The sequence below is a fragment of the Cupressus sempervirens genome, chromosome 8 (assembly GCF_028749045.1).
Source record: "Cupressus sempervirens isolate cs-2001-9-10 chromosome 8, ASM2874904v1, whole genome shotgun sequence".
NCBI classification, from domain to species: Eukaryota; Viridiplantae; Streptophyta; class Pinopsida; order Cupressales; family Cupressaceae; genus Cupressus; species Cupressus sempervirens.
The window spans coordinates 373,661,821-373,676,207 of record NC_143125.1 but is presented as its reverse complement, the minus strand read 5'-3'; the positions used below and the strand labels follow the sequence as shown (position 1 = coordinate 373,676,207).

Here is a 14,387-nt window from a genome sequence, read left to right as displayed (position 1 = left end):
TTGCGAGACCTCAGGTGGAAGAATGTGGGGTCACAATCGCGGGACCACAGTCGAAAGAACAAGGGCACAGTCGCACAAACACAGGAATCACCGGCAAGGAAACAAAGAACCAACTATCGCAGAGAAGAAAACCCGTAGCAAGGGCAGAAGACGACACCTGAAGCAAAGCACAAACAGCTCGGAACAAAAGCCAAACATGCACACAAACAACCACACCTGCAACCAAGCATGAACACAAACAAACACGCATGCAGAAGACAACCTCGCAAGGAAAAAACACGGGCAGCAGAGATGACGATGAAGCAAGAATCCTAGCAATGGTATTGGAAACCATCATTGCGGGAGAGTGGAGATTGAGCCAAAGACAAGTCGCAGCAGGAAAAGACATGGTAGCAGGTCGCGGGAGAAGACATGGTAGCGGGAGAAGAAAAATCAAAGTGACAAATCCAATGGTAGCGAGATATGACTTTTTATTTTAAGTGAGGAAAATAATTTTGCTACTATATTAGAGCCAAAACTAGCACCCATTTGAAACTTTCCCACCATAATGTATAATGTGCTATTCTTTCAATTAAGACAATTTGTATTATTTTATTAACTATCCACTAATTTCTTCTTTTATCAAGTTTCTAGGTTGTCTGATTGTAGTCTATTTTTCACCTAACAGGTTTTGAAAGTTGTTCGAGGGTAAGGTATTCTCAACCACCATTTTCTCTTCATTTAGTTCAGCCCATCCTTACAAACAATAAGAAATGCTTAAAAATGTAAATTCTTAGTTTTGCATATCTTATATGTAATGTCCCCTTTTTCTAGCCATTATTTCTGAATGTGTCATTAGCCCTGTTTGCCATGATCATGTGGGCTAACCAGGATAGTATAGGGGTTAGTATGGGATTTGACCTAGGGATTTCTAGTTCCAAGCCAATTGGAGTTGTTTTAGTAGGGTTTCCAGATTTTTCCAACGAGCTATCACAAGCGGTTATATGAGTCCATTTGATTGCCCATTGCCTGGTGTTTTACTAAAGTGAGTTTTGAATTATAAGGGGGAAAATTAATTAGTCACTTTATCTTCATAAGGTTATATTACTCTCTTAAGTGAAGAAAAAGGACAACTAAAAGGGAAAAGGGAAGTAAAATGAAGAGACAAGCGAGGGAATATGAAGAGTCAATAGTTGTGCTTCAAAGAGGAAGAGATTCTTGGTTATGATTTTGGATTCCCTTTTTCTTGGAGAGCTTTTGGAAAGCTACAACTTTCAACAAGCGAGAGGATGAAAACCCTCAAGCTTAGATGGTGGATGGAACCCCATTGTCAATTGAAGACATTGTGTAGATGCTTCACATTGTATTTCAAGTTCTTTTATGTTATCTAGTCTTGTAGTAGTTACTGTATCTACAATTGGATTTGACTCTCATTCTGTAATTTCCCCATTTTTAGCAGGTTCAAGTACTTGGTTTTATCAGTTCATCATTGTTGGGTGGATATTTTGCAACCGACAATTTGTTAAAATCCAATAGCAAAATAGGTAGACCAGCCACAGCATATGAGACAGAGTCTCTCCTACCTTTAAGGGAAGGCTACCCCTTCTCACCATTCCTTGGATCAACTCAAGGTAAGAAAGACGTTGAGAGATTTTGAAAGGGTGTTACTGTTAAGTACCAGAATTTGCACTCAATATTGAACTGAAAAAAGTTCAGTAATTCTGGCATAACATGGAAATCACTTCTTGGTGAGACATGCAGTGAAGTGAAACCTCTGGTTTCTAGGCCAGCTCCTATTGAATATTCAATGAAATTTCCATAAAACTAATCTAAACTTGTGGAAAAAAGGGAAGAAATTATTGAAAATAAACCTAAAAACTTAAAGTTTAAACTAAGAGATGGGTGATACACCAAAAGTGATATGAAAGTTTGGGTACAAATGACAGAGAAGAATTATTCAGCTACTCTAAGTACAAACAAAACACTTCTTTTCTGTAAAGATTTGCATAAGCAATTTGTAATAAGGTTTGAAAAATGAATTTGCAAAAGGAGGAATACAAATGCCTCTCTCTTATCAATTTCACCTTTAAGAACACAGATTACAACCTGCAAATAGACTTACTCCTCTACAACTAGGTGTTTGAATGAAACAAAATAACAAGGAACAATAATAGTTCACAAATTATTTTATCGAATCATTTTAACACTACACACAGAATTACAGAAAGAAAGAAGGTTCAAAAATTGACACAAAATAACATAACTTCAATTGCTATCACCTGTATTAAACTTCCAAACTGAATTACAAACTTCTGCAAATAAAGCTAAGGACTCGAAAGAAGTCACAAAAAATTTCTCTACATAATCAGAACCCCCTAAAATGAGTTCAAAAGCTCTCAAAATACAATGCCCAACACTTGGGTTGAATGCAAAAAGATAGCCTAGAAATGAAGGCTTAATGACTCATAAAATTAAGTCCTATCCCTAAAAAAGTTCCACTACCTCATTATGAACCCCATGACTCACATAAAACTGCCCAAAAAGTCTCCAACAGTCAATAAAGACCCCTCAACTGCCATGATGAAGTCAAATTCGACCCCCAGATTCCTTCCTAAAAAGGCTCCTAATGTTTGCAAACTGATTCTTCCTTTAAAGACCATAATACATTGAGTCAAACCAATCACCTTCTTTTTGCATTAAAATAGAAAAAAATATTAAATGACTTATATCATTTAAATATTCTTTCTTTACAATAATATAACTTACACACCATACATAAACCCTAAGGCAAAAAACTAAGGAACCCCCCCCCCCCTTTCTTCACAATAAAAACAAATACTTTTAAAAGGGATTAAAATCCCATATATCAGCCCGCGGATTTCAAAAGAATATGAAATGTGATTGAGGGCACGATATATGGTAAATACCCTAAAAGAAGGTTTTCATTTTACATTTGCATGCAAAGAATCTAGAATGACTATGAGGGAAAATGAAGGTTTCTGGATGGTTTTTTGCGCACCGCCATGAGAGGGACTTGCTAGAACTTTTCTTGCGTGCTGCCATGCATTACACTAGTCTTCAAGGAAGAGAAATGATAGAGTATTAAGCTGCCACTGTCAAAGGTACTTTGAAGCATTTTTTTACTTTGCTTGCCTAAAATGTTTTGTTGTTTTTGGGTTTCTATGCTGGCCGCCATTGTATAAGCTTATTATTTCTTGAGACCATTTCAAGCAATCTTGATTGAGATACTTCAAAAGTAAATTTAGTGTCTGTCGTGATTGGGTTGCCAGATCTTCTTTCCATGTCCTTTGTTGTTTCAAAGGGCAAGTCCATGGTTGGCTCCCGGACAGAATTCAATCTAGCAGATTGATTGATTGGTAAGAAGGAACAATTTGCTGAGGTCCGAAGTGCATCAGAATTTGTTGGCGATTTAGAGTGGGTACAAGGCATTGTTGAAGTTAATTGATTTGATTGGCTTTCACAAGTCCCCTTTATAAGAAACCTTTCATTCCTACCAAGTTGAGTAGAAAGGGTCCCATTGAACCTGCTTGGACGCTCATTAGTTTGTATTGCTGAAGGAACTGATTTGGGTTGAGCTTTGTTCTTCTCTACTGAAAATAGATCTATAGAAGTAGTATGGAGATCTCTGTTGCTTTCTAGGTGAGATCCAACACCAAAAGACCAGACCTTTTTAATTTTTTGGGCTACAATTTTCCGGGCCACAGGTCCCAAATCTGTTGAGAAACGAGCAAGGCTCTTTGCATATGCAGATTCTGATTGAAACCCAATAGGTATTAGGCACATTGACATGCCCCCAGGAATTGCAAATACCGATTCATCTCCATTAGCTATATCATTCCATGGCCGGTAAGTGTCAGGGCATTCTTCTTCCCAAAAGAAAGCCCTTCGGCCATCTTTCACAACTCTTGTCTTCAGTATGGATGCTGAAAAAATTTCCGAATGGTCAGCTTTGTTGTCAACCGCTAAACTATTACCATCAACATTGTTATGCCACAGATAGCCAGTACCATTTGAATATTCAAACCCAGTTCCAGACCTTTCAGATGCATCTCCCTTCTTTAATTTAATAGAATCCTGCAGATAAGTATCGGGCAAGTTTGCATTTGTAGCCAGAGTTTCACCTAAAGCAAGGTCTGATCCTCCAGATTCAAGATGCAATCTTCCTGATGGGGTTCTATTTGAATTTTTTTGACCAGAATGATTAGATTTTGAATTTGGTGGAGATTTATGCTCTAAATGAATTTTTTTAAGGTCAAGCCATAACATCTGAAAATACTTTTGTGCCAGTTCTTGTATAGCACGTGCATGTCCATAGTAGATGGTAGATGATGCATTATAACTCATTGCATTGCTACGAATCAGGAAAATATCCTCCTCAAACTACTCCAAATTAGCATACGCTCCTTCTAAAAGCTTCATCCTTATTGAGTAGATTGACTGATGCTTGTATTCTTCTTGAGCTTAATAGTAATTTCCATTTCTCTGCTCCTTTTTCAGCAATAATTTGCTCCTTGTTGTGAACAAATACTAAATATGGGAACTTGAGAACTTAACAAATTAGAATGTGTAGCTTGTGAAGGAGAGATATCTTGAACAGCAGTATGGGAAATTAAATCACCTTGTGGTTGAAGTGTCATCAATACTTGTTTTTCAGCCTTAATCTTTGTTTCCTTCTTCAGCAATCTCATCTTTTAATAAGCACAAGTGTACTTCATATCATCAAAAAAGGCAAATCTGTTTCAGACTTCAAAGATTTCTCGTTATTGTCATTTACCTTTACGTCTTTTAAAAGAAAGAGGAAGCATTTTTTGTTACAAAACTTATCTCATCTATATTTCATGGATCCCATTTCAATCAGCAGTTATTTATGACGTTTGAGCACAGGCTTGTGACACCCATAAATCACTTTATGTGATTTGCAGCTACCCCTTCTGAACTTAACATGCTTGCAAGATATAATGAAAGGTTTCATATCAAAAATAATATGTCCCTTTGACATTATATTTTTCTGATTTTATTCGTTTGAGCATTTAGAATACACTTTACTATTTTTTATATGTATTCGGAATAGGAAAAATATTGCATGTGCGGGTACATAGTTGTAGGTAATCAGTCATTGCTTAGATATTTCAAGATCTAACCCCACTTTTTCCCATGCAACAGGACGAAGACTAGGAACTGTCAGATCGAGAGCTGGACCAAGAGCAACATCGAAGATCACATAACCAGTCAAACGCTAAAAAGGCAATGACTGGTTACCTCTAACTCTACCTTCTTGTGCTATGTTTTTCTTATTCTCAATATGTATAAAAGGCAATAGTTAGACTCACAGCTTGTGTGAGATTTCTCATTTCCAGCATTTTTCATTTATTCAACACTTTGTAAAACTGAAAATTGTACATATCAATAGATGATTTATACAATGAACATTGTATTTCCTTTTGCTCATAATTTCTATATGATTGCAAAATTATGAAATGTAAATGAATAGAAAATGAATATTTCCTTCTAAAATGTTACTTGAAGCAAAATTACAGCACGTGTAGAATTTTAGTAACAGTCACTAATATTCTTTCTGCTTAACTTTCAAAAAAGAATCCACTTACCCGCAGAGCTAGTAATGGGCACGATAAAATCTCTAACTATACTTCTATCTAATAGCTGGAAATGGTGATACTAATAAACCAACACCAACTCAAAGGTTGATTGAAAGCATATCGGTTTGGCTCTAAGTCTTGTTTTAATATATTCTATAAGAATAACCTCTATCATTGGGGCACAAAGACTTCCAGAAGTAGGGAATTCTAACTATTTTTGTGAATTGAGAAGGTAATACAAGCTACAAGCAAAGCTTCTAGTCTATGTATCACCACAATCGCTCTTAGTCAAAGTTTCGGCTCCAATTGCTTCTTAACTATTTATACTCAATTGATTAAGCACACAACAATAACATGAATCAAAGATAACATATGCAAATACAGTCAAAGCTTCCAATTTGCAATATCACAATTGCACTCAATCAAAGTTTCACCTCTAATTGCTTCTTTGTACTCATTTTTCATCAAAATACCACTACACAATCAAAGTTATGCTTGCACAATTCTTCAAAGTTTTCTTGCATATAATAAAAGATGATTTTTACAATGAGGGGGGCACTTCTTATATAGGAGAATTGAGAAAAAGGAGGAAAAAGTGGGAGCAACTCAACCACTTTGACCTGGTAAAACTAGATGAGAAGAATTATTGAATTACATATCATGAGGACATGTAATTGAATTGCATTCCATGCAATTCATCTTCTCCAACTACAAACATGAAAATCAAAAAACTGCAAGAAGATAGAAATAGTTGAATTAATCCTAAAGATTACCCTAGGAAGATCTGGGAACTCCATTGTCTTTGAGATAACTTCAATTATGACTGCATTTGCATGTGTTGATTTTACAACTTTGTAGTTTTGTGCAAGACAATCCCACAAGTGTTTTTCTATAGATTTGTACGTAGCGATCTTGTTCATCGTGTGTGATTCAAATTCCTCAGAATCAAGATCAGCATTGACTCTATCGGTATATTCTGAGGTCATTCCTTCTTCTGTGAATAGGTTGTTGTGTTCAGTAAAGACATTGCATCACATTTTCTCTAGATCGCATATGATCTTTGTTTCCACATACTCACAGCCTTTTAAGGCTCCCTATAACTTTGTCAAAAGTTTTCCAAGTACCTCCTCCTTATGACCCATGAATCCTTCATATTTGTAAAGCATATCAGAAGATGGGATAATGTCACATGCAATCAAGGTATCTACGTCAAAGTTTGCCATTTGATTCCAAACACCCAAAATTTCTTTCAAGTAATTGATTTCTTGATTTAAAAAGGGAATCATGTCATTAAGTATCTCTTCAACACCTCTAATACGTTCAAGAACTTTGACTGCATCCTTGATGGATTGAACTCCTTCAAAATTCACTTCTTTGAACCAAGCCTTTGTTGCTTCGACTCTCGGATTCTCCTAAGCTATCTAAGGTGTGATGACTGCCTGTTATGAAGACTGTTGACAGATGACCTCATTAAGACAAACAACCTCCTGCTTCGGCTGATTCTTCCTCTCCCAAAGCTCATGATTTCTCTTTGACAAATTGGCAAGTGCATCTTGGCCATTCTGTAAACACCCCAGTCGTGACTATTTACTAAGTTCAATTTTGGTGAACTTGTAATCTGAGTGGTTGAGATCCTCAGTTGGTTTGTCTACCAAAGGCTACACAACCTCAACACACTTGGCCTTTTCAGAATCAACAACAATTCTTGAAACGACCTTGGCTTTCGAAGATTTAGACTTAGTCTTTTTTATAGGGAAATTGTCTAGAGGTACTACAACCTTCCTTCTCGTCATAGTGATTTTTCCCAACCATGAGGGCAAGGTGAAACATTCATTTGCTGGAATAGTGTCAATGGTGACAACAGAAATTGATCTTGATTGTATTTATCTGGTGACTATGTGTTAGTGAATAGATTTGTCTTTAAAATAGAAACATAAACAACGACTCAACATGCCTGATTAGGAAGAACAAAACACACTAACAATTGGATCAATTATCATTGATTGATAACTGTCCTCTAAATTAAGAGGTACAGCTCCCTCATTTACAAATTTGCAACGAATTTAAATGATAGGATGTACCTTTAACTTGAAGGGACTTAAAGTTTTACGACATTCATTCATAGACATGAAATGAATGCGATTTCCAGATTTATAAACTATATAGAAGAAGAAAGACAGAGAAACAGTCACAAGACTGCCTGGCCAAAATATCACAAAAGAGAGAGACAAGAAGTCATAAATATCTTTATGCAAAGAAAACACAAGTACATGACCACAAGAGTACATACATGGCATTTGATGTGGTAATATAGGATTGCATCTAAAACTAGAAATAGAAGACCACAAGATCTTCTTAAATCAGATATGCTAGTGCACAAACCATAGGATTAGGCACATGCATATCTTTTATTTCAGAAACTAAAATAAAATGACAGTAGTATCAATCCCATCCCTGTTATTATAGTCGATCTGCATAAAAATACAAACTCCTTCCCCTGATATCAAAATATACTCCTTCCTTGCAACCACAGCTTCAAAACATACTGTTCCCGAAAAGAACCCAAACTTTCGCTTTGAGTTAGGTATTTATCTTTTCCTATCAACTTCTCCTTCAATTGGAATAACTGATTCTTGTACATAAATTGTCTCATCTTTTGCTAACTAACTCTAAAGGGCAATTAGAAATTCCCCAACCGTTTAATGTTATGTCAAAAATTAAGGTCATATGTAAGGTATACGGTTTTTAACTAAGAGTAAGACATTCTTATAGTTGCCCATGCATGATGAATGTCATCGGGCTGCTTTAGAAAATTGACCTCATTTACATCCAATAAGGATTTTGATGCTCTGTAATTTGCAATTGTAATCAAAGTGACTTAAAACTGTGAAGTAAATCTCATTCATTCTTCCTCTCTAGGGCTCGATGTGGATTCCATGTTCTGTGTGTCTTATTATAGAACCTACCTTCATAATGGTATTCGTGTTCTATCAGCCGATCAAACTATTTGCATGGGATTTGGTCGGTCAACAAGACCATTCATTTTTCACTGAGTGCTCTATGTGTTGGTGCTTGTATTTACACACCAAGACACAATACCTTCAAAACCATGATTACACCCGAATCATGCCCTTTGTTGTCAATGTTTAGCTGAACAATTAGTCTACAATCCTGACCATTCAATGATGGCGCCTCCATAACATACTTGGTGAGTTCGGCCTTTGGTGGAATTGTCGGTTTCAAAACCACTCTTCTCCATTTGCCTTTTGGAAGGCTTTTATCACTATCCATGCATACACATATTGAATTCGTGTTTCTTCTCCTACGCAAGCCTCTATACGGATGGAGCCTTTTTTTTATATATACTGATTTGATCTCTTCGTATGTATTGGATCAGCCTAGTTCGACGGTGACATCTAACGACATGGTTGGGCTTTGTCATAGAGTGATATCCGATTATTCCTTTGGCATCCTTGAGCCTATTCTTGACATTGTGTTTTAGCAGTATTATGAGCTCGGCTTATGGTTTGGACGCTTTTACATAGAGACCAAGCACTTGTGTTCCATATCATTCTCACAGTGATTTTCCTTGCCTAGCCCATGCCTCAGCCTGTTCGGTCTCAATATAAGTACACCGTGTCGAACAGTCCACTCGAGCCTTGGGTATAGGTGATGGCTTGGTTTGAAGATTCATATCGGCATATGCATACCCGAATTATGTCAAACACTTAGCGGCTGTCTTTGGCAATCCAAAACTGAAAATAATTTCCATTGTTTCTCATCGGGTCTATGTAAGCATTTGAAAGTGACGCCTGGCACTATCAATGTCTCGAGCGTATTTATGACAAGGTTCTTATTCTGTCAAATAGTTGGCAACTGAAATCTTCACATTACCATCTTTGAAAGGTGGATCCTCTTTCTCTTTTTCGCTTGCAACTCGATAATCATCATCATGAACTCCGATGTGGCCATTGGAGACAACAATGCCCCGCCTTTTGCCGAACATGCTACACATCTCATGTGTTCTTCCATGTGTACAATAATTGGTTTTGATCCCAAATAGTCGGGTATATGAAAGAGCATAGGGTGTTTCATTATGACTTATTTTGTGAGACTCATTGATAACTAATTCATAGAGTTTGAACATGAGAGTCTTTCATTCTAAATGAAATTTTAAAGGTCTCAAGCTAGATTGGCACCAAGAATCATGGACTTCAAAAACTTGTCTTTGTTTGCCACTAGTTGTACCAGATTGTGCCATCAGATTGTGTCTCTTAATTTGGTGAATCTGCCCTTTGGTATTGAATTATGAAATTGAACCTCTAATTTTGAACTTATAAACCAAAGATTTTGTATTTGCATCTTGAAATTGTCTGAATTTGCAATTTGGGAACCTGTTGTGTTGAGTTCAAAGCACCAACCATATCATCAACCTAATTTGTTAATCACAACATCATCCCTCGAACTTATATTTTTCACCTTTACATCTGAATTTGTACTTTAGAGTTTAGACTGAACTTCGAACTTGAAGTTAAACTTCAATTCTGCAAACTAAAGCTTTAACTCGAACTTGAACTTGAAACCTTTGGTTCAAGTTCGAGTTCAAGTTGGTATCAGGACACTGCACCTTTGACAAAACAAACTTTTACAAGGACAATGTTAGCCATAAAAACCATCAAGGCACTGAAACGATCAAGAAACTTTACCCAAAAGACTTCCTTTGAAAGTTAAAATCTCGGGTGCTAAAAGCAGGCTAACACTATGCATGCTTCAGTTTGCATGATTGGAACCATGAGTGTCCTTTGAGATCACTATGTCATGAACATCTTGAAACCTGCAATCGACGTGTCAAGTTGGGAAATTTGACCGTCTATGAGAGTTGGAAAATCTTCAAACACATTTCCCAAGTTCTCACACTACTCTGCTATGAGGATAGGAGGAGTTGCCGAAGACATGGGGAGTGTCGAGATGTTCACTTCTGAGACGGAGATGAGGAATGCTGACATGTTGACTTCTGAGATAGAAAAGGTAGGTGTAAAAACGGTAGAGAATGAGTCCACATCGTTGTCTATGCCATCCAAGAAAAATCTTTCCCGAGTAAATGGATTTTGGTTGTTTGGCGGCCATGGGGGAGATATGATTATTATCTCTCCTTCGTCCCCTTCATCCCCTTCGTCGAGTTCTTCCTCTAATTCTTGAGCCTGTGTGGGTGCTTGAGAAGATTTTAAAGGTGGTTTTGATCCTTTCCCGCCTTTGACCTTGAAATTGAGAGTTTTAGCTGGCATTGAAGAAGATGACCCCTCCTTTCTTGTAATCTTCACCTGATATGTTCTTCCAATAGGTTCAAAATGATTGCAATCTAACCCGAGGTTTGGAAGTACTCTCTTGAGGCCTTGGATTTTCAGCCACTTATTGGTATTTACCATAGTAACTCTAAAAGGCCTTCTATTTGTTGAGTATGACAAAAAGAAAGGAAATGTGAGAGATAGAGTTGAGCTAGAGCTAGACCAGATAGACTTGTCTTTTCAGTTTCTTTACAAATAGACATGTTTCATGGATCTTCATCTTACATACATTTATGATTTGATGTCATTGGTTTTATGGATCTTCATCTTACACACATTTATGATTTGACAACATTTATAATTCTATATATCTATGTCGTGACTCATTATGATCCTATGATTTCTATTTACTTAAGCTAAAATTTAAAATTTACATATGTGATGGATTTAACATTTATGTTCCTTGTTTATGTACGTTAGATTCTATTTGATGATGTTATAGTGTGTTTAAGTTATATTCAATAAAGGGTGCATGAAATAAGTTTTAAATTGTTAAAATCTCTAAATTCCAAGGGTTTTTAAAATTTGCCAATTCGATTCTGATTCATGACCGATTCACAATTCAATTCAGACTTTGTCGATTCTGATCCGATTCTAATTCTTGTTACTTTGGTATTTAATAAGATAGATTGAAATCTATCAAAAATGGAATTGCCTTCCTTCTATTACCACTAAATCGGAAATGGGCAATGCTTATCAAAGTCAACTTTGTGATATTTAAGATCTAGGATGAAGCCATCATCTTCAACTTGGAAACCTAGTGGAATCTCAACCCATGTTGAGGTCAATGATTTACTACAATGTGAGCTTGTAGTAGTCCATCTTCATGATGTCCACCTCTGTGTGCAAATCAATCCATACATCATGCGATGAGCATGGGTGAATGTTCTTTTGATTCTTGAATGCATTCCTCGGTAATCGAAGTCGAACCTAGCTTTGAATTTCTTCAAGCTGATAAGTTGAAGGTCTTGTTTCATTGCCTTTTCTTTGTATACCGAATTGAGCATATACTGACCAATTGCAAGGGGTTTAGCAGTGGTAATATCGAATCCTGGCATGCGCCGACTATGTTGGTACGATTGCAACTCCATGAGTTGTTTGGCCAACTCCGTCAGAATAATACTATCAATAGGATATCTTGGTAAGGTATACGGTTCCTTTGAACATAACCAACTCACATAGGTGAATGTTGGAAATTGCAAAAAGATGCATCTGAATTGATTTAACCTCTCCCAGGCTTTATCTGATACTCTTCTGATTACCAGCTCTTTGTCAAATTAACACATCAAATGTCCAAAAAATGCATCTTGGACTGTCCCGCAATGATATTTGCTTTGTGACAATATGATCTAATCATAATAGTCCTAGATAGGAACTAGAGTCTAATACCCCTTGGTGGAAAGTCCTAAGAACGTTCCCATGGTTGCAACAATGTATACCAAGTATGAGTTCATGTAGAAAAGTGTTGATGTTCCCACATTAAGCAACTGCTCACATAGTGCTACACTTATGAGTTCTCCCCAGTAGATGGGTTTCTTGTTATCAAAGATCTGAAAAATGAACTTATACATCTATGGTTCAAAATCACAAGATTCCTTGAGGCCACAAACTCTGATAAGAAGAGTTATCAAATCCTTAACTTCTGGTTTGAATTCAGATCTATGTATTGTTCTGTGCCACCTAGAAAAATTAGTTCTCTTATTATCCAACCAATATGTATTTATCTGACTTTGATAATCCAATTTGGTTTGATGTCATAGTTGTAAAGACATCTCTTTAGTCAAATTTACACATTCTGAATTTTGAGAAACTTCGAAAATTTTCTCAATGACGTCCGGATCTAGGCTAATGATGACCTTACTATCTACATTCTTGATTGTTTTTGTCTTAGCCTCTTAGGGCTGAAACATCAAGCACATCCAGGGAAGCCATGAGAAAAGTAGATACTAGATGAATATTGTTGCTTTTGATATGTTTCATCTCTGTATTGGCAGGGCTTTGATCCTTTGCAAGAAATCAGTCATGTCTACATGCCCAGTCTCTGTATTTGATACTTGATCTAAAGGAGATGAGACGAGTGATGCAGTTACGTGAGCCAACTCCTTATCATACAGGTATTTCATCTTTCTTTTACATTTTGATGGTATAGACATGTCTTGCGCTACATCATGGAAATTCCAAAGAGTAAATACATCATCTGAAGAGATTGGCTCCATGAAGATGTTAGTCTTTTATTGGAAGAGGTAGATCTATGAGGAACAAGGTGTTTGGAGTATTGATTAGATACTCATGAAACACATGTGATGGCTGGAAATGATCCGGAAAGCATATGTATTTGGATAAAAAGGGCCAAAATGGGAGTTAGGAGGATAGGTTGCATGTGGGTAAGGTCATTTGTATGACAAAGAAAGCAAACTAAGCGCATAGGAATGTGCACAAATAATGGCTTTGGTATTTTAAAAAGTGACATTTTACCAAAATCAAGTACTCTAGAGGTAATTACATGTAATTACTTAAAATAAACATATAATTGGGTTCGAAGGATGTAATTGCATGTGTGGGAAAATGGATGGAATATGCATTGACATGAAAATATGAAAGGTGAAAGGATGTGGATGCACTTGCATTCTTGGATAGGATTCTTCAACTTTCTTCCAAAAAAGAAAACAAAACAAGCAAACTAACTAACTAACTAACTAAGAACAAAACAAAAACATACCTCTCGCTATTGACTCGAACATGACAAACTTCAAGATGTTCTTTTACATGCAATTTCATTTGGAGTTTGGAGAGTTTTCAAGCATTTGAAATGAGAAGATTTCATCTTATTTAAAGAAAAAATGCAAAAGATATGGCATTCCTTTGAACAAATGGACAAAGATGAGTCAAATAATGCAACATAATAGCGAAGTAAGCAAGAAACATGAGCAAAGTTGATTTCTTCTACTTGGGGCTCAATGAGCCAAATGTGGAGGAAAGATAAGTTGAAATGAAAGAGTCTTTCTCCAAAACCAAACTCTCCAAGTTTTCTTGCATTCAACCACTCAATAGCTTTTGACTATTTCAAAGCTGCAAATGCAATTTTCATGCTCAAATACTTGGGCATTTTTGCATGCAATGGTGAAATGCAAGTTACGAAACCATGTAATGCCAAAGTGTTTTTGATGTAATGCATGTAAAAGGATGTTTTGGGTAAAAACATGCCTTCTAAATACACCAATATGGGTCGTTTTTTTTGCCCTTAGCAAAAAAACGTGAATCTCAAATGCCAAAATATGGATCAAAATGTGAAACCACCTTCTCCATTTGCAGACATATGGGCTAGAAGTGTAGATTCTTGGGCATTTTTGACAAAAACGTGCCTTTCTTATGCATTAAAATGCATTTCCTTGCAAAAACATTTCTTCCAAATGCTCAAACATGGCTTCCAAATATGAATTTCTGG

General features: G+C 36.4%; 2 protein-coding genes across 9 annotated transcripts in view; both read right to left on the bottom strand.

Moving 5' to 3' along the window:
- LOC149542864 (S-adenosyl-L-methionine-dependent methyltransferases superfamily protein) overlaps nucleotides 1–14,387 on the bottom strand; it is a 196,125-nt gene that overhangs the window by 54,543 nt on the left and 127,195 nt on the right. The window lies entirely within an intron of this gene.
- Nucleotides 1,049–4,344, bottom strand: LOC149542867 (uncharacterized). The gene has a single exon (XM_089796521.1). It carries the CDS (start codon nucleotides 4,342–4,344, stop codon nucleotides 3,160–3,162), a length of 1,185 nt encoding a protein of 394 aa, XP_089652647.1. The 3' UTR covers nucleotides 1,049–3,159.

Coding starts and splice junctions, on each gene's coding strand:
- LOC149542867 (XM_089796521.1), bottom strand. CDS start 4,344: ATGAGTTATAATGCATCATCTACCATCTACTATGGACATGCACGTGCT.